The 25,936-nt window shown below is 55.5% G+C and overlaps 1 protein-coding gene across 1 annotated transcript in view; it reads right to left on the bottom strand.

Moving 5' to 3' along the window:
- Positions 1 to 1,283: 1,283 nt before the first annotated feature.
- Positions 1,284 to 25,936, bottom strand: part of HS6ST1 (heparan sulfate 6-O-sulfotransferase 1) — a 39,422-nt gene continuing 14,769 nt past the window's right edge. Inside the window, exon 3 of the mRNA XM_081575814.1 lies at positions 1,284 to 4,498. Within this exon, the coding sequence (XP_081431940.1) occupies positions 3,790 to 4,498 (709 nt within the window). The 3' untranslated portion in view covers positions 1,284 to 3,789. The remainder of the gene's footprint in view (positions 4,499 to 25,936) is intronic.

The raw sequence follows: 25,936 nt of genomic DNA, 5'->3' as shown, positions 1-25,936 counted from the left end.
CCAACGGATCCATGTCCATGGAGAAAAAGCCATTGAGGCCTGTGAGCACATCAGGACCCAGAAATCGAGCAAGGGCCTTCCTCCCCATCCTGTGGGACAGAGAACTAAAATTCATCAGTGCTGGCAGCCAGGGAGTTACCACATCTGTGCAGCATTGATGCCCCAGACCTTTCACTGAATCTGATCATGAGAAAACACGCTCTGACCTTGTCAGAGACAACTGGCCTATGTGAAAATGTCAAGGCTGAGATGGATGAAGAAGAGGGGCACATGAGACTCGCCCAGCTGAAGGACACAGTAGAGGCAAGACAGACAGTGCCATAAGGATCACACAAACATTCTGGACACAGTGTGGGGATAATTAGAAAATCTGGATGTGGCCTATATATCAGCTAATATTATTATTGTATGTTAAATTTTAGGAATATGATGTCTGTGTGTGTGTGTGAAAGAATGTCATTTTTAGGAGGATTTTTACTGAAGTATTTAGAAATATTCTGGGGATATTTTATAACATTATTTAAAATTTATTTTCTAATGTTTTGAAAAAACGTCCCTGTGAACGTGTGTGACGCATGTGCAGAGAGACAGAAAGCGAGTGGGAGTGCAGGAGAATAAAACACGACATGGTGTCAACCCAGGCAAATCTCGAGGAAGGCTTTCTGATGTCCATGAACTACTTTTTCAATCTGTCATTTGCAATCTTTTAAAGTTAAAAGTTGAGGGGAAAGAGGTACTAAGAAAATAAACACATGGTGTGGGCCTTCCTTTAAGCTGGACTCATCTTTTCGGTGGAGAAGGAAATGGCAACCCACCCCAGTGTTCTTGCCTGGAGAATCCCAGGGACAGAGGAGCCTGGTGGGCTGCCATCGCAGAGTTGGACACGACTGAAGTGACTTAGCAGCAGCAGCAGCAGCAGCAGCATCTTTTTGAGTCCTATAATTAATGAGCTTTTTTTGGCAATGCTGCGAGGCTTGTGGAATCTTAGTTCCCCAACCAGAGAACAACTCCGAGCCCTTGGCAGTGAGAGTGTTGAGTCCTGACCACTGGACCGCCAGGGAGTTCCCGAAGTTACTCTTTGTGGTGATGACAGTCACATCTCTTACTTTCACAAAGCAAGGCATAGTGACACAGTGCGTTAAAGCCTCTTACTGGGCCTCTTGCTCCTGAGGGAAGCCCATCTGCTCCTGTGATTCCTGGCTCACAAACACATTTCAAAAATCAAACTGGGACAGGCACCATGCCACGTGGGCTGCTATGTGACCACAGACCACACATACCAGTGCTCCTTTTCAGGGTTTATTTCATCTGCTAACATTCATTTTGACCTAGACAAAAACAATTAGATGATTATGACTTGCGTTTCCATCAACTCATTTTTTTGTATGAGTCACCAAAAGGTTTCTTCTCAACACTTTTTTTTTTTTTAATAAGAAGCTATAAATAAATAAAGCTTTAAATGCTCCTGGGTTCAAGTTAAAGACTTCCAGTTCCCAAAAAAGTTCACAGACTCATTGCTCGGACAGTACTGCTGTCCCTGACTCCTCCTCCGAGAGGACGCTGCAGGCCGGCATGGGGGGAGCTGTCCGCTCACCGCACGTTTGCTTCTGTCCCTCAGCCCTGGAAGAGGCCAGGAGGCCACCCTTTCCTGAAGCCCCAGCCCGTAGCATTGGAGGAGATGCTGCGGGCATAAGAAGCCTTCGCCCCAGAGCAGGTGTCCTGAGCAGGCAGTGCTAGACGGGAGACCCCAGCAGCTGAGGGTGACGCCAGCTGGCACTCTGACACCCATCAGGGTGTCGGCTGGAGCCAGGACCTCCTTCTGGATGCAGTGGAGAACCCGAGGAGACCGTGTGACTTGGGACAATGGGCCATAAGCTACAACGTTCCATTATGTACAAACAGATCCTGCACTCAGGCCCTCACACTCAGGAGCTCGCCTTGAGGAGGGCTGATGGAGCCAGGTTACTGGCTGGGTGCCAGGGGCTCAGGCAGAACACAGCTGAGCTTTCCTCCTAGCGGGAGGCCACTGCAGTGCTTGTGTGAGACCTCAGGGCTCTTGTGAACCTCGAGCACGCCCACCTCACATAAGTATCAGCAGATCCCCATGCTGACTTTCATATCCCTTCAAAAGAGCCACTGAGTCACCTGGCGCTCACCTCCTCAACATGATGTGTCCACACTGGGGGTCTGCTGACCGCTCTGCCCTTGAACTGCAGGATGAAATGGCCAGTGGAGGAAGCCACTGGAAGTGGCCAGTGGCATAGGAAGCCCCTATGCCAGACAAGCGGTAAAGATTCTGCCTCCTGGGTAGCCACCTCATTTGACAACACCCTAACTTTCCGGTGCTGTGGAAGGGTCCCTGCTCCCACTCTCTCCCTCCACAGTAGGGCAGCTGGGGTGGCTGGGGGAACCTGGGGCAGAGAACCCAAGGGGGATCTGCCCAGGAGGCTGCTGTGGCCCTCACCTCCTCGAGTCACGTATGAGTCCTCTATTGGACAGAAGAGGAGCCTGTCCACCTCGGGTGTGGGGCTCACACTCTGCTCCCCAGATCTCAGGTCTCACAGAGGGGGGTACATCCAGAGGCGACGCTGGCCTGGCCCCCTCGAACATTGGAGGGATGGGCGTGGGGCAAGTGTTTGCAATGGACTGAACATGGCTTCTCCAATCTGCAGGGCTGTGGGGACAGGCCTGACCAGCTGGTATGGGCAAGGGCGTAGGAAAATGCGGGGAGAGGCTGGGATGGGGGGTTGTGTATCTGGACACAAGGAAGCCATCCGGAGCTGTTTCTTCCAACTCCAGCTGAGAATCTTAAAGAACTGTGTACCCTATCCTGGCTGTCCTGAGCCACCATGGCCCCAAACTATGGCTTGCGGGCATGGCCATGGTCTACAGTGATCTAGCCAGTGGAGGCCTGACTGAACTTTACACACAGGGTTGTGGGAGCAATGGGGTGTAACCTCAAGTAAATGCCCAAGTGGTGGGCTTGGAGCCAGGGGCAGTCCACTAATAAAGCCCAGAGGGTCAGGAAGGAGACCGGGGTCAGGCAGAGCTCTGGATTTCCACCCCCTACCCATCTGAGCTGCAGGCTGGGTGGTCTGCTCGGTCACAGGCAGCGCGGTCCTCAGCCATGGCCTTCCTACTCCTGGGATGCCCTCTGCCCGTGGGAGGGGGCAAGGGGCCCCAGGTGATGTGCTTTGATCTCCTTACCCAAAGCATGACGCCACACTGTGGGTTTCGACCTTGGGTTAGAGAGGGGAGTGGGCTGCCCAGGGGCTAGACTAGAAACATCTTGGCTTTACAAGAGGCGGGCCCTGGCCTTGAAGACGGGTGAGCTGAGGGTTCCATTCCTGAGGCTACCTCAGAGGGCTGCCTATGTCCCCCAAAGGCCCAAGGGCAAGGGTTTCCCTGGAGGCTGAGGGGCTGCTGGGTGGCTGTGTGCCTGGTGGGCGTGCCACACACCTGACCTGGCAGGTCCTCTCTCTACCACACGGGCCTTTTCTAGTCTTCAAACCTGTGGCTTTTGTCACCATGAGGTGGGGGCCTGGAGAGTGGGTACCCACTTGCTCCCAGCCCTGCAGGCCAGGTGGGGGGTCCTTCAACACACTTCCCATGCTGATTTCTCAGACCCCAGCCTGGCAGGGCGGGAAGAACCCACCCGCCCGGCTTACTCCTCCACCGCTCAAGGCGCATCTGTCTTCTGGCTAGCAGATGGGGGTCCTCTTCCCAGAGTTCTGGGGGCCGTGTGTGTTGGTCAGTCTGTCCAGCCCCACTCCCCTTTGCCAGCCGCCACTACCACTTCTCGATGATGTGGCTCATGTAGTCCTCCGTGGGCACGCGGCCGGGTTCCTCGGCATCCCCCCGTGGCGGCGCCTCCTTGGCCCGGTGCAATAGGCGCTCCTCGCGGCTCCGGAGGCGCTGCTGCCGGCGCTCCAGCTGCCGCTTGTACTGGTAGCGCTGCTGAAAGAGGTCCCGGGCGTAGTCGTACAGCTGCATGTCCAGGTCGTTGAGCTCCTCGATGCGCCGGATGGTGTCCTCGCCCACCTCCACGCCGCCCGCCCGCGTGCTGTTGTACTGCATGAAGGGCCGGATGAACTTGAGGTTGAACGTCCGCTCGAACAGGTACTGCGTCTTGCGCTGGAACTCGGTCAGGCCGAAGAAGGCCATGCCCCGCAGATTCTTCTTGGCGCTGTCCAGCAGCAGCTGGGCCCGCTTGCCCTCGGGGATGAAGGACAGGTTGTAGCAGCCCACTAGGCTCAGATCGGCCAGCATGCGCACCTGGCGGTTGTTGGCCAGGTTGTATGGGCAGTCCATGAACTCCTGCAGCGTGCAGCCCGACCAATCCGTGCCCTCATAGCAGGGCGGCAGCTCCTCGGGGGTCGGTGTGCGCCCGTCGCACATGTGTAGCGACGTCTTCCAGGTGGCCCCCCGCTGCACGTGCCGCCACTCGCTCAGGTAGCGCGACACCGGGTCTCGCAGCAAGGTGATGTAGTAGAACTTCCTGCAACGAGACGGGGAGGGGGAGGTGAGGCTGGGTTGCCAGGCAGGGGCTGGAAACACAGGGACTGTCTGGGGGTGAAAGAGGGGGCAGGCTGCAGTCCTGAGTCTGACTGCTCAGCATTTACACTGTAGGAGCTCCGGGGAGTGCTGGCCCCCACATCTCAGTTCTCCAAGGGCCACTGCCAAATGAGAAACTCAGGTGTGGAATGTGGCATGACCTGTAAAGATCATGGACCACCACGTCTAATGCAGAGTGTGACCACTGCAGCAGCGTCTTGTAGAGCCCAGCTGTGGCGCCCTCTTGAACCCTGGTCCAGGGTCCTCTCTAGGACCTTCTCCTGAGCCCTAGGCATCATGCCTTGCTAGGGACAACTTGACTCTTCCCCCCAGGGGGTGGAGGGTGGTCCCAAAGCCATGAGGAACCAGCAGTTTAAAAGAGCTTTCATGGGGGCAGGCTTGGTGTCACCCAGCGGGGCCACTCAGAAGTCACAGACACCCTAGGTCAGGGCCTCCCATTGGGCCCACTCCACTCTGGGCTCCTGCAGTGGTCCAGTGGGGGAGGGGCACCAGGAGATCACCCAGCTCAGGACCCACTGGGTGAGCCATAACTTATCATTTGTATCATCTCCCAGCAACTGTTCCAACCCTCACATCCCTCAAGATGCCATCTGCCCAAACTGTAAGGAAGGGGCATCTGTGCTACAGGCCTGTGCCCGGCTACCTGCTGTCCTGAGCCCCGGCTCCCATCTCTGCCCTCCTTTGCCCATTATACATATCAGCAGATATGTCAGCTATTTATGTTCTGGCTTACCATCTTCGGAAAGGGGGAGCAAGGGCACTGATCAAAAGTGAGCAGAGGGGAGGTGCAGCGCAGGGTGGGGAGGGCAGAAGACCCCCAGATGACACTCCTCTCCCTCCTCCATCCAGACAGTTCCCTGCCCAGGATGAGACTGGATGTGTGTTTTCTGGAGGTGCTCATGGCTCAGAGACACCAGCAACTGGGCAGGCCGCCAAACCACAGGCTGCACGTTCATGGGAGACCAGCCCCTGCCGCCGAGTGCCCAGGCTAAGCTAACCCCTGCCCCAGCCCCACACCAGAGGAAAGTGCAGAGTCTCTGCCCAGAGCGAAGTTCCTCCTGCACTCACATCTGGGGTCCCTCACAAATAGGGGGCATCCTGCCTCTCACCCTCCAGCAGGATCTGCCCATCCAGGCCGTCCAAGTGCTAGCCTGTAAGAGTTCCAGAGGAGGGGAGAAAGGACACAGGGGGGGAGATGATGAAAAAAACAGCGAGAAGTAGAGTCCTTAATTCATCTAGAGTGAAATGGCTCACCCACCGCCTAGCGAATGAATGTGGAGATCAGACCCAGGATTATAGAGACGACCCATGAAGCATGTGGACAGAAAACCAGAATGTGTAAAGAGGGTTGGTTGTCAGAATGGGACTCAGCTTCTCTGTGGACCACCAGATGCTAAGAGTCTATGGAACAATGGCTTCAAAATGCTGGCAGGAAATGACCAAATGGATCTCATGTCTAGCCAAGCTATCAACCAAGTGTAAGGGGAGAGGAGAGACATTTTCACACCAACGAAGGCTTAGAAAATGTATTTTCTGTGAATCCTGCTCTAGGAAGATACTGGAATGTGTACCTCATTTAGTAAATTAAAAAAAAAAAATGTGTAGGAGACAGGAGCTGGAACCCAGGGAGATCCCCGATATCCCCTGGGCATCCCACTTGGCCTGTCAGGAGTAGAGGGACGAGGTTCTAGAAAAAGGGGGCATGGACAGATTACCCCACACCACAGAGCATTTGTGGAAAAAAACACATGGTATGGTAGATACACGGCAGATCTTTGAAATCATTTGGAAAAAACAAGTCTATGAAGATGGAAGACAAACCAAGTAAAAAGAAGGGCAATCATTACATCCAGTAAAAATGAAAAGTTACATAAAAAAGAAAGCCAAGTATACCAAGAAAATCAAGTATACTAGACTCAGAAGAAAAACACTGGTTTTTGAGACATCAGGATGTAAACGGTGGTTACTAATTTAATAAAAACTTGAGCTTTAACTCTCCTTGGAGGATGGGTGGGGGTGCGGAGAAAGATAAGGGCGTAAGAACCTACCTCATCCACCAGAACAGAAAGTGCACCGATAATGTTTAAAGTAATCAAGAAACAGCACTACAGGATTTTCCTGGGTGGTCCAGTGGCGAAGACTCCGAGCTCCCAATGCAGGAGGCCTGGGTTTGATCTCTGGTCAGGGAACTAGATCCCATATGCCACAGCTAAAGATTTTACATGCTGCAACAAAGATCCTGCATGCTGCAACTAAATATCGTGCGTGCTGCAATGAAGATGGAAGATCCTGCGTGCTGCAACTAAGAGCACCTAAACAAATAAATATTAAAAACAAGAAACAGCACTAAACATGGTTGAGAAACATGAAGTAAAAACATGAAGGCCATTCTCCATTTATTTATTTTTGGCTGCACTTGGTCTTCATTGCTGTGCTCAAGTTTTCTGTAGTTGCAGCGAGCGGGGGCTACTCTTGTCCTGCAGTGCACAAGCTTCTCATTGCAGTGGCTTCTCTTGTTGGGGAGCACAGGCTCTAGGCACATGGGCCAGTAGTTGTGGCGAATGGGCTTAGCCACCCTGTGGCGTGTGGAATCTTCCCAGACTGGAAAGCAAACCCGTGTCCCTGCATTGGCAGGTGGATTTTTAACCTCTCTACCACCAGGGAAGTCTGACATGAGACTAGTGAAGAGAGCTGCAAGAGGTTCTTTGGGGAAGCTGGAAAGGAAAACCAGATCTGCTGGTTTTTGTCATAAACCTCTTGGAGCTATTTGTCTTTAAGCATGTGTGTGAATTCTTATAACTAAAACCATTAAAAGTAAAACAATGAGGAAACTGGCTAAGAAAACATATGGAGAGATGCCCCCCTTCATTAGGCACTGAGGAAACAGCACCCTCAGCCACAATGGGATACCTGCTGGAGTGGCAAATCAGAAATGGGGCAATGATAACTTTCAACAACTGCTTATGGGATGTTTATTGGGGACAGCTGTCACGGAGTGACTTCACAGGAAGGTTGACGGCACACACAACCACCCTATGACCCTCGAGTCCTCTCCTAGGCACACATCCTGGGGAACCCTTGTCTGTGAGCTCTGGGCGATGTGGACAAGACCATCCACAGCACACTGCTGGTGACAGCCCCAAACATCCTCCGCAGAGGCATGCATCCACAAACAGGGTACATTCTTCCAACAGAGCACAGCTCAGTGACAAAAGGAACAAACTACAGCTACTCACAGCAGCGTGGGTAAATGTGATGAATAAGATGTCGCAGGAAAAAAGCAAATTAAGAGAACATAGAAGAGTACTACTGTCGGAGCCACCAGAGAAGCCCTATGCTTTATCAAGCTTCTAAAAATAAAACCAAAGAAAATACTATTTAGTGGTACAAGAAAAGGTGATGTTAAAATACTGTTAAAGTATTAACAAGATGAGATGATGTGATTCACAGGAAAGTTCAAGTCAGAGGTTAGCTTTGGTCTGTTGGGGGGAGGTGGGCACGGTGGCTTCCATGGCATTGTTCACGTCCTCGTGCTTTAGACAGGCAGCGAGGGGTTCATCTTTATACTTTAGTCCCTACATACATTCATGTATGTATGTTTGGGACATATTTGGGACATATTTCTTTTGTGTGCCCCAAACACTTTGTGATAAGGAAAGCAGTTTTAAAACCAAGGTTCTCCAGGGCAGCCTGCGAAGGCCCTGGAGGGCTTTGTCAAAGTGTACTGGTTCCCCTCCACTTCTGTGCCAGCCAACTCCAGGTGTCTGCAGCTCCTCCTTCACCCCCAGCTCCTCCCTCACCCCCACTCTGTCACACCTGCTAATGTGAATAGGCAGAGGCTCCACGGGGGAGGGGAGGACCCCTGTGGGCATCACCTCTGGGGACCGTGAGGGTGGCCAGCATTCTGGGTCAGTCGGGGCTGCCCTGAGGCTTGTGAACTAACCCCATGATCACCAGCCAGCTGCTCCTGACTCCGGGAGGGACCACAACTCCTCTGGAGCCGAAGGTCTGGGCTGCTGGCCGGTTTCCCATCGAAGAGGGCTTTGGGGTGCAAAGAGGGCCAGCAAACAGTGCACTCCACTCCCTGGAGCAAAGGCAGGGGGCCTCACGCTCAGCCTGTCTCCAACACTGAAGCGGCCCATGGAACTCAGTGGGCTGGGGTTGGTCTCCTGGGAACCGGGAGGATCCACAGTGGGCATGGCTGCAGCTGGGTGGGGAAGTGAGGAAGAGGAGGCAGTGGAAGTCCGTGGCCCTGCCCTGGCACTCAGGTCCCAAGGCACTCCATGAATGCACGGCAAAGGACATGGACCAGCAGTGTCCCCAGGGCCCCAACGACGGCACCAATGTCCACGGCCACCATGCCCACCACAAGCTAGGCACAGCCCAACCCCAGACACTTTCCCCCTTTCAGGCTCAGAGCGGGCAGGGCTCTCAGAGTGCTCTGGGCTGGGAGGGGCAGAACCCACAAGCATGGTAGGAGGTAATGAATGGCACGGCTCACCAAGGGGGAGGTCAGGAGGGCTTCTCAGAGACAGTGGGGACACGGCCTTTCGTGACTTGAGAAGTGGGCAGTACAGGCTTGAGGCGCAGGCAGGGCCAGACACAGAAGGGTCTTGTTCATTTACAGGAAAACAAGCTCAGATGCGGAATGGCACAGCGTGCAAAATTCACATGGATTTCAAAGACAGAACATGGGACTTCAGAGAAACTTCAGGCTGTGAAATAATTCTAGCCTGCATGGACTGCAAGCAGCCGACAGCCCACACATGAACCTCCCGTGTCACGCTTCCTTGCGTTTAATTACGCTTCGTTTAATGCTTTCTGCAACCTTGGCTGTTCTGACATTTTTGTGTGTCCTGGTTCAGTGCATCCCATAGCCACGTACGTCCCAGTGGACAAGCAGTGTGTTTTGTTCTTGGGTGCAAACACCACTAACAAGGACTGGCCCACTCTACAGTTTTAAGAGTCTGAGTTCTGGGACCTCCCTGGCAGTCTGGTGGTGAAGACTCTGTGCTTCCACTGCAGAGGGCGTGGGTTCAATCCTGGTGGGGGGACTAAGACATCTCTTGCCGCTCGGCTCAACAACAACAAAGCGTGAGTGATGGCCTCTGGGAAAATTCTGCAAGATGCAGCTTTGTGGTCCTTCCTTGGAAAGTGACAGCTTTGAAGTGGCTGAATGGCAGGGGCTGAGGAGTTGACCCTGCTGCAGGGCTGGGATCAGGGAGAGAACCCTTCTCACTCTGTCCTCGTAAGCCTGCTCCCTCCTGCACCTGCAGCGGGCATCGGGCAAGCTGGAGCCCATGTCCCAATTGGAAGGTCGGCTTTGTATCCCTCGCACTTTATCAATGATGAGGAAACTAGAGCTAGCACCTGTGCTCTGAAGCAGAGATGGCCCCTCCCCTTCCACAGGTCATACCTGCAGTGAAGGGGCTTTATTTTCTCTCTTCTGCCCAAGTGTGGGTTTGACCCAAACCCCACTTCTGACCCTCCTTCTGGGAGCCCAGAGCTGAGGTGGGTACACAAGTCTGTGGCTAGATGAGTAATTATACTTCTAGAAGGAAATCTGCCCTAAAGAGAAAGGCTGAGTAATGGTGAGGTTGTTGCATGTTGGTGGCATGTTGGTAACATGGGAGATATGGATGCATAAGTTGATGGCAGACACACATGGCAGACAGTCCACCCCAGCTGCATACTGTGGTCTCTCAGGGTCCAGAAGTCCCTTCATGAGGACAAAGGCCAAGGGCACAAGGCACAAGGCTGCTGGCATGGAGCAAGCCTTTGCCCACCTATGTGGTGACACCTGTGACCTGTGATCCCCACCCAGGATGGGAAGGCACTACAAAGAGGCTCTCAGGATGGTGAAACTATGGATCTTTTCTAACATTTTATAATGAAAAACTTCAAACTTAAAGAAAAGTGAACACTCATATGCCCAAATAGGTGATTTTAAAATTTTCTTTTTTATGCTTCGGCATTGCCTGCAGTGAGCACACATTATTTAAGTAACTGAAACAAGTAATAAAGGTTATAAAACATCCCTGTTGCCTGGGGTGCAAAGAGGCCATCAACAAGGGCCAGCTTTGCAAGGTCTGTGCTCATGTGTCCTCTGTGACAGGATGCCAGCCGCCCTCTCCCCTCCTGGGTGGTGGGCTCTGAGGGCAGGCGTTTGTGAACAAGGTCTAACTCACAGAAACAAACTCGGACCCTGAAACAAAGGTGGATTTTTCTACCTGCATTAACAGAGTTGTAGCTCCCTAATTACAGGTGAGGACACTGTTATTTAGGATTAGAATTATAACACCCTCTCTTTTTTTAAAAAAAAAATACTGTATTACTTCCAGATACACAGTCAGTGAAAAAAAAATTAATGTATAGGGGGATAGGCTTCACTGCCACTTTCTCCCCCCAGGATGGGCTTTGGGGTTCCAGAGCAGCAAGGGAAACTCTGTGAGGGGCACCCAAGGCCCCCTCCACCCCAGCTGCATACTGTGGTCTCTCAGGGCCAAGAGGTCCCTTCATGAGGACAAAGGCCACACTGTGAAGCCAGGATCCAGATGGTTAGTTGTTTTTAAACCACACTCTGAGAAGTCTCTGGAACTTCAGAGGGAGGACCCAGGGGAGAATTTGCCATGGGCCGGCTTAGGGGAGCCGGCTCCCTCACCAAGCTCTGGGTCCCGCTCCCAGCAAGAAAACTGTAACCTTCAGGGGATCATGGCATGAACCAGCTGAGTTAATCAGCTCACTGAGCTGAGCTCCTGCCGGCAATCAGTGCTGCTGACCTCAGGCCAGGTGCCCCCCAGGGCCTGTGGCCTGGCACCGCTTGCCACCCCCAGTGGTCCCCTGGCTTTGGCAGATGCTGCATGCAGGTCAGGCCAGCTCCAAGGAGTGCACTCACGCCATAAAACAATGCAGCACAGAATACAGACGAGGGATTTGGTGTCTTAAAAAAAGCCCAAGCCTGACCTAGCTCCTATTCCCACGGTGAGGTGGAAGCCGCTGAGGTGTGGGGCTGCTGCCCCCTCCCCTTCCTGTCATGGGAAAGGGCCACGGGAACAGCTCCCTGGGGGCACGTCACCTCTCTCTCCTCACCATGGCTGCAGGGGCAGTGCGGGTGCAAGCGAGTGGAGTCTGCTGGGAGAAGAGGTGGGCCCCACTCTGATCAGAGTGGCAAGGATAGGGCACAGGACCACTCCCGGGAGCACAAGAGTGAAGCAGCTGATGAGTCAATGGCCAGCCTCCACTGGCTCCGACCAGCACTCACCTCCCTACTCCAGAGCATGCCCCCCGCCCTGTGCCACCTGCAGATCATCAAGTGCTGGGCTGGCAGCACAGGTGGGGAGCCCCCCTCCATATACAGGAAAGGCTGGCCTAAGGCCGTCCTTCCTGGCCCATGTGTTTGCACAGCAGCTGTGAACTCACAGCCGTTATTTTAGTCAGTTCACCGATTCTGCTTCCCAAAATACCTGGGTTGGGAGAGTGGCCCCTAACATCAGTGGCTGGGTGCTATGTGCAGGCAGGCAGGCCAGTTCTCGCCTCCTCCCAGAGCCCCTATGCCCTGGATGCCCAGGACAGACAGAACCTAAAGCTGACACCATCTATGGCAGAACCAGAATGGAAGCTCTGAGACAGGCCCGGCCCTTCACTGGTCATCCTAGCTGGATGGGCGGGAAGATAAATGATGGCCCAAGGCCACCTGGGCATGGGAGCCCAGTCTTCCTTCTCCAGCAGCAGGCATACCTGGAGGCATGTGGCCTCCTGCAGGCTGGTGCCCAGCCGGTCTCACAACTCTGCTCCCTGCCCCACCTACCTCCAGCAAAGTGGGGAGGCCCTCGTTGGCTCACCCAGTGAGCTGAATTCTTACAGACAATGGGGAAAGTCCAGCTACAGGGAGGGCTGCTCATGTGGGCCCCCAGGTGACTCCACAGGCTTTGGAAACAGCATGGAAATCCCTGAGGAGGAAGATGCTCAGGAAGTGTCTTGTAGCCAGGTGTGGCTGTGTGACTCAGCCTGGCCATCAGGAGAGACACCTCCCCATTGTTTTGCTCCCATTGGCTGGAATGTGGATGTGACTGCAGAGTGCCAGCAGCCGCCTTGGGCCATGAGGCAGAACAATGCTTTCTGGGGATGGTAGAGCAAGAGAAAAAGCCTGGGTTCCCGGTGTTTCCTGTGGCTGCACCACCTGCCTGGTCTGCCTACGCTGGGCTCCTTTTCAAAGACAGAAAAAAACTGCCACCCTATCTTAGTCTCTGAACCTTATCCATCTACTCAAGGGCCAATGCATGAGGACCTAGGCATGATCAGAGGTGAGGCCAGCCAGGCCTGGGTATCAGAAGTTCAGTAATAACTTGCATTACTTAAGTGAACCCTCAATACTTTACCCTGGTCATTCTGGACACTCTAGACACTCTTTAGGAAGGAAATATTCCCATTTTGCAGATGAGGAAACTGAGGTCCAGAAAGGTTAAATAGAAAACTCAGCCACAGAGTTGGACCCTGGACCCTGTAACTGCCTGGTGAGAACTGTTCACCTGCTGAGCTACACCCTCCTAGAAGGCACACAATCATATAACCTGGCATGGTTGGTCCTGGCCACCTGCTGATCACTTGCCAAACAACAGTCAGCAGTGGTGGCATTTTAAACTAAACCATGGACACAATTTATGATTCATTTTCTTTAAAGAAGAGTGAGTTAATTAAGAGTCAGAATGGTCTGCATAAAGGAAAACCACATCCAGGCCCACAGTGAGGATGAACTAGCAGTGCTGAGCGGAACCACTTTCCCCAGCAGCTGGGGGCATCCTCCTGACAGCTGTCCTAGATGAGGAAGAGCCAAGATCCTGGACTTGGCCCAGCCCTGGACTTGGGCACCTTGCCACGGGATGCTGGGGAGGCCTCCAGACAGGTTTTTCTCTGGTCACAGCCTACTCCAGCCCTGCCTCCTGCTGGCTGATGACCCTGATGCAGGTGCAGAGCTTGGGCGGGGGCAGGGCTTGACTCTCATGAGGGCCCCGTGTCCTTGCCAAGGCAGGAGTAGTAGGGCTGAGAGCCAGGCTGCCTAAGCCCTCACCTCAATGCTTCAGCAGCGCTGCCCCTATGCCCTTGCTCCCCACTCCAGGGAGAAGCCCGTGCCCCCAGGAGCTTCTGCCTGAAGGAGGGGGGCCTGGCTGGAGGCCTAAGTGTGGCCGGGGGCACGTGAGTCCACAGCTCTAGATGCAGGCCTCTCTGAGCACCTGGCTTCCAGAGCCTCTGGGATTCTGCATCTCAAGGGATGGAACGACTTGCGGGAGAGTGCCAGTATGGCCCTAGCATGCAGTGCGCCCCCTACCTGCCAGGGCTGGTATGTGCAAGCTGTTGGGAGGGGGCTGACAGATTGTGTGGGGCTGCCTGAAAGGGGAACGGGAAAGGGGGCTGTTGGCCTCCAGGCTGCGGGACCTGGGATGGGACCTTCCCACAAGCCCACAAGAGCAGGAGGCCCTTCCCAGGCACCCTGTGCCTCACACCTCCCCCTAGAGGTTCATACACTGTCTTCCTACCCATGTGGGCACCCTGGCTGTCAATGACACCCAGTGCTGGCTCAGAGGGGCGGTGCTGGGAGCTAAGAGCCCCAACCCGCTCCCTGGGCCAGCATGGACACAGGCCCTGCCTGCGCCCAAACGGCTGTCCCGGTAAGGAGGCTGTGTGTGTAAGAAACAAGAGGGTGAGGAATGGGGCTCTGTGTCCTGGCGCTGTGATCCGAGGCATCCTCACAGAGCTGGCGGGCCAAGCATCAGACTCGGGCAGCCCCCCACCTCCACCCGTGTGGCCTGGGGAGGGCCATCGGCCCCTATGAGCCCGTGACTGTCTCCTGCACCTCCCAGGTTCCTTCAAGGATCTGGTGAAAGGTTATATGTAACAGATCTCACAGCTCAGGCGCCTCCAAAGGTGAGGAAACCGCAGTCCAGGCAGGTATGGGTGTGTGAGCTCTGAGACCGCATCTGTCTGTGTCTGGGATTGGCGTCCTCTGCAGGACCCCACGGTCCCCTCGGGTAGGACTGATCTCTGTCACAGAAGCACCTGCAGGACCAAGGCAGCCCTGCCCTCAGGCAGCATTCGAAGGGCTGGACCTGTGCCCGTGAGACACCCGGATGAACAAGCGCCAAGAGGTCAGGTGCCTGATGCCAGGGCAGGGTCACGTGGGCCTCCAATGTGCTAGATCTGACCTGAGGTCTGAAGGACAGGTAGGAGCAGGCCTGCCAGAGGGTGAGGGGTGGGAGGCAGCATTCCTCACGAACCCCCAGAAAACAAAGGGTAGAGAGGAGGGGTCCAGCCAGGTCGGGGTGGGCACACCAAGAGCAAAGTAGTTCATTAAGTGCATGGGTAGTGGGGGAAACAGAAAGGAGGCTGTGGTTTCAACAAGGCAAGGACATGGTTATCACTGAGAAAAAAGGAAATTTTCGTCCTTATTTCAAAATTCCAAGTTGCTGAAAAAACACGTATGAAGAAAAACAAGTCTTCCTAGTTGAGGCTGAGGAAATATCTCAGCAGTCCCTTCCTCCTCCCCTGACAACATCCAGAGTTTCACAGGCATGTGAACATCTTCCCTCAGTTTATAAACAAGGTTAGCACAGTTTCAGGGAAGCAGAGAAGGCTACCTCAGCCCCCAGCCCTGTGGCACAGAGAATCCAAGGAATTGCCAACCAGGTGGGGACGGCAAGGTGTTCCTGAAGGCAGGGGGCCCTCTGAGTGCATTCCTGGGCCTGCAGCCCTGCTTTCCCCCAGAGGCAAGTGACCAAGAGGAAGGATCCCATGTCTGCAGGAAGCCTGGCCCTCTTCTCCCAAGCCCCCTGACCGTCGTGATCCCACTGGACCCTCACACGGCCCCTCAGGACACTCATGGGGCAGGGGTGTATGTGACTTAACCACCAGGCAAGCACACACTGGAGAGGGCACAGCCCCGGGCACATGCAGTGGGGAGGAAAGGCCCACAACGAGAGCTGGGTGCCACAAGGGGCAGTCTGGCCTGGCATGGCCTCCAGTCAGGCTCCCAGCTCAGTCTGCTCTCCTGCGTCCAGCCTGTGGTGCCAGTCGCTCTCGAGGCGTGGTCAGGGTGATCCTCCTTCAAGAACCTCTCAGGTCACACGTCCAGCACTGGGGGCTTGGGTGCTCTGCCTGTGAAGGCACGGGTGAGGCTGCCTGCAGATGCAAGGGGGAACAGATCCTGCTGTGCCGGGTGGGGGTGCACAGACCCACAGCAGGCCTCCCGCCGTGGACGCACGTGCTGCCATCACTGACACTGCCCAGCATTGATGCCTAGCCCTGACCACCCCTCCAGGCAGCTGACTGGAAAGGCTGTGGCTGCCCTGCCTGAGGTCACAAGAGGATCCACCGGCAGTGTCCTCCCAGCTGTGGCCAAGCCTGGGGTTACACTCCACCTAGCCAAGCACAGGCCTCTCCAGGGATGTCCTCTCTACCAAGCAAAGGACTGACTGACAGCTTTTTGGGAGCTTGTCCGCTGTTCCCAAAGCCACCACGGTGAGGGTCAGCCCCAGCCCCAGACTGCCGACTGATCATCAGAAGCGGTGCTCCATCTGGGGCCATCCAAAGGCAGTAGGGAGCTCCCCTGTCCTCCAACTCTACCGGGCTCCCACCTGTGGCTCCTGAGCAGGGCTCTCGCCAGGGAGGTGCTGCTCGGGAGGTGACCAGCCTGGAACCAGCAGGGCCCCACGGGGCTGCTGTTCACACATGCCTGCCCCCTGGCACTTTCTGGCTTCTGACACTGGCAGGGAGATTTCACTTTCACCTGAACATCATATGGGGCCTGAGACCTGCCTCCAGAGCCTTCGTCTCCTGTCATCACCTTGAGTCTTGGCCGAGAGCTCTCGGGGTCCCTTTCCGGTCTTCCCGGTCTCTGTTGGTCCTCCCATGTCCTCTTAAGCTCTAACTGCAGACCTGCTGCGGCCTGAAGAGGGTGGCGTGAAGGATGGAGAGGGTGGCCTAGGGGCAGTGTCGGGCCCTGCCAGGACATGCAGCACACATGCCTGGCTCCACCTGCTCCTGTCGTCTGCCAACCACGCCAGCCTCTGTGCCAGGGACAAACACCACAGCAGCCAAGACCAGCACAGAAGGCCCACGCAGTAGGGCACAGCTCAGCGGACACCGGCCCTGCCAGGTCACAAACAGTTCAGGGCCTAAAGAGAGCTCAGGGAACTTGAAACCTACATCTGATGACCCCATGCCAACTGGGATAGCCCTTCTGGGGACCCTGCAGTGACACAGGGGCACACTTAACATACGCATGATGAGCAAAGGCACCGCATCAGGGTTCGTGTTACAACCTGACACCAGCTCTGGACAACACACAAACTGGGCACAGAGGAAAGACGGGGCAGAAACACAACACACGCCTAACGTGGAGGGGGCTTGGCTCCAGGCTGGAGCTCCAGGCGACTTTTTCTTCCGCTTCCAATTTTTTTGTTATTTTCCCAGTTTTATATAACCAAGCATGTATTACAAAGCAAACAGACAAAAAGATTAAAGGCCCTTTGTGTGCCTGATCTAACCTGATTTCCTCACTAGAGGTGTGAAGTCAGAGGCCTAGGAAGCTCTGGGCCTCCCCGGCGGCTGTGCAAATGTCTACCACCAGTTACTGCTTATCTAGGGGCCAGCAGGGCCAGCGCTCATCGGGGGACCACTGGGGGCAGCCCTATACTCCCTCCAGGCTCAGCCTTCTGACCCCACAGTTGGCGGCTGGCTCCAGGCTCCACAACACCCCTCTTCCCAGATGAATCCTCCTGGTCCCCTCCCTTGTGGCCGCACGAGGGCTTTGAACAGAGAGGAGGGGCTGACCCACGCCCCCTGCTCTGTGCACACACATTCTCCCACAAGAGCACAGGGTAGAGTAGGGAATGATGGTCTGACTGGCTCTTTGAATAGGCACTATCTCTCCCCTGATACAGAAAGTCAGAGCCTAAATGGCATATGCTCCAGACAGAAGCCATGTGATGCCCAAACTGACTGCAGTGTCCTGCTTTCTCCTGTTGTGTGGTCTGCGCGTTCCCAGGGGCGCAACCACCCTGGAGCTGGGAGGGCAGCCACCTCAGCAATGAACCTTGGTCCCTGGTCCTTTACAGATCCAGGGACCCACAGGCCACCTTAGGAGCCCCTCCAAGTGCTTCTGTGGTTGAGGCCCACCTGGCAGTCACTTGCTTTATTCCCACGACCTCTGGGGTGGGCATTGTCAGGTGTCCCCTGCAGGCAGGCAAACTGAGGCTCAGGGGATCCTCAGCCGAACTCAGTCATGAGAGCGAGAACTGGTGCGTGTGTCCGCCACTGACCCCGGATGCAGAGTCTCCAGGAGGAGCTGGGGCAGGATGCACCAGGAAAAGGGGTCCCTCCCTGCCGTGAGCTCAGCCACTTAGCTGCTATGTGGCCCTGACAGGCAACCCAAGGAACATCTCTGCCTCTATTTCTTCACCATGCAATACAGACCCCACGCCATCCCAGGGACCCCCACCTGGCCAGAAGGCAGGAGAGAAGGGCCACGAGAGAGGGAACAGCCAGAATGAACTCACCTGCTCTTGCCAAGCATGGGTAGGGGCACCAGGAGAACGTGTGTGAGAGAGAGAGAGAGTGAAGCCATCAGTCAGAAATATAAACTCACAAGTTGCCCCGTAAGCTTAAAAAAAAAAAAAAATCAAAGCAGTAGTTAAAAATCTTCCTACAGGTTTTCGAGTACTGAGCAATGTCTGTAGCCTAGTTTCAGACAGTTCTGCCAAAATGCAACAAAACAAAACCAAGCATAGACACACACACAAAGTACATGTATACACACATACACAAGTATATGTAAACACAAGTACATGTATATACATGTATATGTGTGTACATGCATACACAGACACACAGACACACGTACACAAGTACATGTATACACACAAAGTACATGCATACACACACACACAAGAGAACAAGGGACAGTACACACATCCACACATGTGCCAAGATGACAGACATTAACAGCAGTGTGTTTCTAGGGGAAAGGTTTAAGGTTTTACTACTATTTTAACTACTTTGTAGGTTTGACATTTCTCAAAATAAAAAGTGAAGGGACAGTTCCTACACAGAAAATTTCTACCAAATTTTACAAGCAGATTACCCAACTTTATGCAAACTCTTACAGATAATAGCACGGAAATGCACACTTCCACCCCCAACTCATTCTATGAGGCCAACATAACCCCGACACCAAAATCAAACATACACAGGAGAAGAAAGAAAAATTGAAACTCTTTTCATTCTCAATATAGTGTAAAAAAACTGCAAACAAAAATCTTGTCAAGTCGAATCCAGCAGAGCATATAAAATATATGACACTATGACTAAAAAAGGTAATCCCAGGTATGTAAGGATGATTCAACATGAGAAAATCCACCAACAGATTACAGACATCAATAGATATCTAAGAAGTTATGTAAAATCATGTTATGTAAAGTTAAATAATTATTCATGATTAGAAGAGAATTCCTATAACCTGAAAAAGTATCCAAAAGAACCTAGAATAAACATGGTCCCAGTGGGGAAAGAGTCCGGTGCATTTTCTCTACAACAAAAAATGGGGCAAAGATGCCCCTACTCTCCCAGCTGCATCTCTCCAGTCTAATGATAAAATGACAGGAAGGAGTCTGTCTGTCTACTGTGTCTCTGCTGAGCACCTGTGTGCAAGCTTCACCCTCAGAACCCGGCTTGGGGAGGGGGCTGCTTTGCACGTCCAATGCTCTCTGCTGGGACTTGGAGTGACCCACAGGTAAGGTCTGGGTTGCTCTTGGAGAGCTGAGGGTTCTGGAGACTTGGGGCAGCTCTGCATGCTCCCTGTGCCGAGCCTCTTGGGGCCTGGGCCTTGGGCAGGGAGGGCCCCTGGCCCCAGGTGAGCTCAGCAGATGTGTCAGCTGCCTGAGGGCCCGCTTCCAAGTGAGCTCAGCTGGCTGGCTTCCAGCCCTGAGGAACGGCCCCTGGCTGCATGACCTGGGGTCTCCAGAGGCTGATGTGTCGTCTGGAGCAAGTGGTCCACGAGTGCCCACATGGCGGCAGGATGTGGGGCCAGGCCTCTCCAAGCCTATTTCCTGCTTCCTGGCACTGGCCCTCACTGCCTCAATCAGCTGGCCCCTTCTCCATTTGCAGGAGGGATGCATGAACTCAGGAAACACAGGAGGCATACGGACCGACCGGAGGGGAACAGCCCCTGCGAGGATGAGTCCCAGCTGCTCTGCCCTGAGCTCAGCAGGCTCTGGCCCCTGGGGCCTGCTCTCACTCCATCTGATTTGGCTGAGGGGCCCCCAGGCACCCTTCTGCCCAAGCGGAACTGTGCCTCCGAGGAGATGGTTCTCAGCACTCTCTTTCCTCCATCTAACTCCATCATGGCCCAGGATCATCTGGATCACACTCTTCCTTCGACTCACCCGGGCAGACCCCTGGTAACCTCCTTGATCGCAGGGTGGCTGCAGGGAGAGGCTCTGGCCCAGGAGAAGGCCCCTGCATGCCCAGCAGAGGAGCCCTGGCCTGTCTGGGGTGGAGGAACCAGCTAGGGGAGGCTGCGCTGGGCAGCACTGGGGGGAACGGACTGCACAGGAAGAGCTGGGCAGGAGGCCAGCGAGCTGGGCCGAGCAAGCCCCAGGTCCTCCCACCAACACAAGGACAAGCTCAGGTGAAAGAAGTGAGACCTGAGAGGGGCTGTCCCCAGTAACCCATGTCTGTCCTTCCGTAGAGGCTGAGCCCGGCGGGATTCTGGCTCACCTATAACCATGTACTCAGGCCCAGCAATTGAGGCGGGGACTCCCACACCATGTGCTGACGAGGAAGCGGTGGGCCCAGGCCCACATGAGCCTCGACACAGAAGCACCCAGGGTTGGAGCCTTGTACTAAAGGGCAAAGAGTGTTCGGTGTCCAGAAGTTCAGGGGCCTGCTTCCGGGGAGAAGCCAGGTCAAAATGCCCATCAGCAGGGTTCTCCAGGTCTGGCGATGGGAGAGGATAGGGCGGATGCCAGCATCTGATCCAGCACCCTATCCTTGGTGAGGGGCATTGCCCGTCTACTCAGAAACCCCTTGGTATGAGGCCGATGTGAATGGCAGTAGCAGCACATGGGGCCCTCCTGGCTGTGGGCTCTGAGCAGCACAGGGAGCAGCGTCTGAGTGAGCGGGCAGGGCCCCAGATTCAGGGATCTCCAGGGGCTGTGGGCCAGGGCATGGAGTGTGACTCACTGGGCACGGGGGTGGGGTGGGGGGTAGGGGCGGGCAGGGTACAGTCAGCTGACAGGCTCCACCTGCAAAGGGCAACTTGACTCATGCAGGACGATGCCGAGACACAGATCCCAAAAAAGCCTGTGCAGGGGAGGCAGCCTGGCAGCGGGGCTGTGGTCAGGGCTCTGCCTGGCCCTGCCAGCGCCTCTGGTCACTGGTGCTCCGCTCCTGCGGTAGTGGACATGTCCCAGCACTGACAGGCTGCCCACCTTCCCACTGTGGCAGCAGGCAGGACCTGGGGGCCCCTCTCCTGGCTCAGAGGCAGGGCGCGGCTAGCAGGAGGGACGTGAGGAGGGAGAGGGCACAGCCCAGACCTAGAGCTAGGGCACTGAGGGGCCCTGACTGTGGGGCGCCCACCCCTTCAGGTCGTCTCTAGACAAGTCCAAGGGGCTGCAGCACAGGGTTATCTCCCCCCTGGAGGGCAGGCCACCTTATCTGCTTCCCCCAGACATGCATGGTCATGCCAGCGCTCCCATCTGGTCATACCTGTCTCCCCAGGGTTCAGGGCGGGCAAAGCTCATGGCCAAGGCCTGTCTGTTGGGCTCCTTGTGGGCCTGGCCTGCTGGGTGCTTGAGGCGAGTCTATGGAGAGCCACCCCCATTGCTGTCGACCTAGGCCCATCCCAGCCCAGGTCTTCCCAGCGCTTCCAAGGGACTCGGGCCCTGCAAGTTCTCTGGAGACACAGGTCTTTTTTAGGACCAAGGTCCCTGTGCCATGGGAGCCCACTCAGCCCATCACCACCCTCGGAGTTGGGCTGACAGATCGAGGGCAGACCCCACACGCCTGCCACAACAAGTGTGGCTGATGGCTGCCTTCTACATGCAAGGTCCTTGGGGAGGGGGCTCCCTTAGGGGTCTGAGTTCAGGCTCTCCTCCTTCCTCTCTGGCCCCATGCTTTTCACCCACTGTGACACTACCTGCCTCTCCTTCCCAACTCTGATCCCACTCCTGCCACAAATGGTCCCTGGAGACTACCCTAGACAACCCTGGGGACGTCCAGGCCCAGGTCTGGGGTCCTCTGTGTGCCTGCAGGCTCCTAGCTGTGCATGCACGGCCTGAAGTTTTCTGTCTCAGGGGCCCTGGCTGAACTGCTCCCCTGCTCAGTAACCCTCCATGCTGTGTCCTTCTGCCCCGATAGGCAAGCCCTCTGGGTGCAGCAGGGATCCTGCATGAGCCAGGCACCCAGCCCCCAACTGCACGTGCACCTCCATGCCTAGAAGTGCTGCTCCCCAGTCTTGTTCCAGGGACCCTCCTTCTCCCCTTCTTTCCCCTCAGACCCTCTCTGCCCTTGCCCACCTCTCAACCATGGTGTGGTTTTTTCCTTCTGGCCTGTCTCCCACTAGCCTGGCCCATCGGCCCTAGTCCCCAGGGCCGGCATGGGGCCTGGGCAGAGCAAGGACTCAGAGAATGACTCAGGCTCTGAGGCTGGAAATGAAACTGATCAGGGAGCATGGCGCTCACTCCCTGAGGCCCCAAACAAAAGCAGTGAGTGGTGGTGGGCTCAGCCACCATCGTTCACCCATCAGGTAGCTTCTGTGTACAGAGCAGGCGGTCAGGAGAGTGGCTTCCAGACTTCCCAGAAACCACGCTCTCCGACTCCTAGAGAGCAAGGACCCTGGAGGCTGAAGAGCATCAGCAGCGGCAAAACCATGGGCCCCTAGACACTGGGGGTGGACTCCCTGCTGGCCAAGACCACTATGTCAGGGTGTATGTAGCCTGCGTGGAGAAGCAGGGTGGGCCTGGGGGTGAATGCACCCAAGGGACCCAGAAGAGGGCGCTGCAAGATGGGGTCTGAGTGTGTCCTGAAGGGCAGGACAACGGCCCCTGCACCCCTGCCTTCTGTACACCACAGTCAATCCCACAGGGGCTCTGGAGGGAGGGGTGGAGATCCATTAGGGGGCCTCATTGCCCGGCAAGCTTGCCAGGCCCCAGGAGGACTCACAAGTGGGGATGCACACTTTGGAAACGTCTCACGAGGAAGGAGAAAACCATGGCCCAAACTGTGTCTGGATGGTTAGCCAAAGGGCTGTGGCCTCCAGCCCTCCAGGGCGCTGTCCATCCTGCCACTGTGCACCCAGGGCCTCGGCTGCTGAGCGACAGCCTCAGAGGCAAAGGCTGCTGCACTGTCCTGATGTGGCACGAGTCCTGGTGGGAATCAGGAAGCAGGGACATGAAGGCAACAAGCCTGCAAGAGGCGCCAGGTGCACCGTAGGTGTCCTGCCTGCCGTTCAAAGCCCTGTGCCCAGGAAAGGAGCAGTAAGAGCACCACATCCTGAGATCCTGACCATGGACGACCCTAACAGGGACACCATGTGAGTCCAGGGTCCCTGAGGCCATGAGCTTGGCACGCGCTCCCAGCACCCTCTAGCCTAGCCAGCATGGTGCCCCAGGGACAGACGGGCAGAGAGGACACTGGGGTGGCCTGACACAAAAAGACCACACGTGCGCGACCTCAGGCCTCTGGGAAAGAGGGCAGGCCATCCACCTTAGCAAAGACACAGCTGCTGCCTGGCATAGGTTGGGGCTGAGGAACTAACAACCAAGTGAGTAAGTGGGGAGGGATCTGCCTGCCACACAGGGCAGGGGTCTATGGCCAGGATGGGGCCTGCTTAGTCTTTCAGCTATCCTTAGACGATGAGACGGCCATGATGAGCCAGGCAGAAGCAGAACTAGCCATGCTAGGATTCCCAGGGTGTGGGCCTGGCCCCAGGGTCCACACTGAGATCACTGCAGGGCCAAGCACACCACGCAGTTGCCAGTCGTCAGCTCAGTTCTGGAGCCAGTGTGGGGGGTACTGCCTACTCCTCTCTGCACCTACCCTCTCTGCACCCTCTGCTAGACACCTGCCCCCAACTCCACACAGCACTGTTCCCCCCACCCTCCAGCCTTCCCCAACTGCCAGGCACATGGAGTTTGAACTTTGGCGTTGCTAGACTCCTCCTGAGACCCTAAGCAACTCCCGTGCCATCATTCTGCACCACATTCTAGACCCTCCTGCCCTAGGTCACGACCAGTCAGTCACCAAGCAGCAAAAGGAGACATGTCGGCAAGGATGTGGAGAAACCGAATCTTTATGTATGCGCATTCTTGATGTGAAAGTGAAGCAGGAAGGCGGTTCCCTGAAACTATTAGACATATAATCATCCTGTGACCCAGCAATGCCACCGAAATAATGGAAAGCAGAGACGTGAACAGATACTTCTGCACCCATTCACAGGAACAAGAGGTGGAAGTAGCCCAAGTGTCCATCAGACGGCAAGTGGAAAAGCAAAGCATGTATCCACATGCAATGGTGTGCTGTTCAATCTTAAAAAGGAAAGAAACTCTGTCAACTGCCACAACATGGATGAACCTTGAGGACGTCATCTTCAGCGAAATAAGCCAGTCACAAAAGGACAGACGCCATCTGATTCCACTTACAGGAAGTCCTTCGAGGAGCCAAATTCACAGAGACAGAGAGCAGAAGGACAGCAGTCACGGGCAGGGGGAGGGGGGCAGGGAGTCTGCTTAATGTGTGGAGTGTTGGTTGGGGAAGACGGGCAAGCTCTGGAGGCGGATGGGGGTGATGTACAACATTGTGACTGCACTTAATGCCACTGAGTCATATACTTAACAACTGCTAAAATGTAAATTTTATGTTACGTGTATATCACCACACACACACACACACACACACACACACAGAGCTCTTCTCCAGTGGAATGTCCTGGCTGAGCAAGTTTCAGGCAAAACCGGACCAGGCTTCTCAGGTGAGAAGGCTGCCCTTCTCTGTGTACAGCCACTCCAGAGAGGCTCAGTGATGGGCAGACAAATGGAACTCGCCCAGTCTAAACCCGCCCCCAACCATGGTAGATGGGGCACATCCTCAGCTCTCCTGGTGGTGGGGATGGGGGGTGGACAGGACCGTGATGAGACCAGGGCGTGACCTTGCTGAGAATCCCGCTTCTGTTCTTTGGCTGAACAGAGCAAGGGGGCAGCAAGCACCTGCCTCGTCTGGTGAAGACAGGCGCACACAGCCAATCCCTGCATGCCACGCCCATGATGGGGTCCCTAACCCCGACTACCTGTGAGCTGGGGCTCTGCTGTCCCAGTCTCCTGACACACAAACTCACTGGGGCTCCAGGCCTCTGCCCCGCTGGGCGGCCCAGCACTCTCAAAGCCAACATGACACAGACCTCAAGCTCAGCCCAGGGTGGCAGGGAGACAACTGGTAGCCTTTTCAGGGTTCCCTGATCTCAAGCCTGTGACACAGGGGTGGACAGAAGGGATGGCGGGCAATGCCCTCTCCTCTGGGACCCTCCCTGGCTGTCAGGCACCCCAGCAGGCCACGCTTCCTGCCCTCAGGGGTTATCGAAGAGCAGCCCCGGCCCCAGTGGACAGATGGAGAAACTGAGGCACAGACTCGTCACACTTACCCGAGATGGCAACTGGTAAGGAACAGAGGGCTTGAGCTAGGGTGCCTCTGAAGGTCATGACCTACTCTATGCTCAGGTCCTCAGCAAAGAGCTGGGACCCACAGAAGAGTTCCGGTGGCCTGGACCTGTCTTGAGGGACCCTGATTGTAGTGGGACAGAGGCCAACAGGGAGCGGGCTATGGTGGAGAGAAGCTCATGGCTTCTTACCGACCTCTGGCTCTGCAAACACTGCCCATCTGCCAGGCAGAGGCTGGGGGGCTGTTGCAAGGGGCTGCACAACCCCACCTTGGGGCCAGGGGTCCTGCTGGCCTTTTCATGTCCTCCATACCCAACTACCACATTTCCATTTCATGGCCCAGGCCAGGGCAGAGAGGGACATCAGACCCCAGCCAGGCGGGCACTGCCCGGCTCTGCCTGGCAAATGGACTCCAGGGCCCCTTCAAGCAAATTTTGACCCTGAGTTCTCAACAGCTAATTCACAGGCCCCTCACCCCAGTCACACTTGCCTGAAACCAGGACAGATGTCATCAGCCGGGGGCCCTACTTTGGGAGGCAGGACAGACGCAGGGAGCCCCAAGGTCCAGCTGTGGAGGAGTCTGGCCTTTCACCCCTGGACGGCCTCTTGTAGAGCCCAGGCCCAGGTCTCTGGGGGCAGGGGGGTGAGGGCTCGGCCCT

Source organism: Giraffa tippelskirchi, chromosome 3, assembly GCF_054371585.1.
Source record: "Giraffa tippelskirchi isolate mGirTip1 chromosome 3, T2T-mGirTip1v1.2.pri, whole genome shotgun sequence".
NCBI lineage: Eukaryota > Metazoa > Chordata > Mammalia > Artiodactyla > Giraffidae > Giraffa > Giraffa tippelskirchi.
Note: the sequence above shows the minus strand (reverse complement) of the source record. Positions and strands in the feature narration are given on the sequence as shown.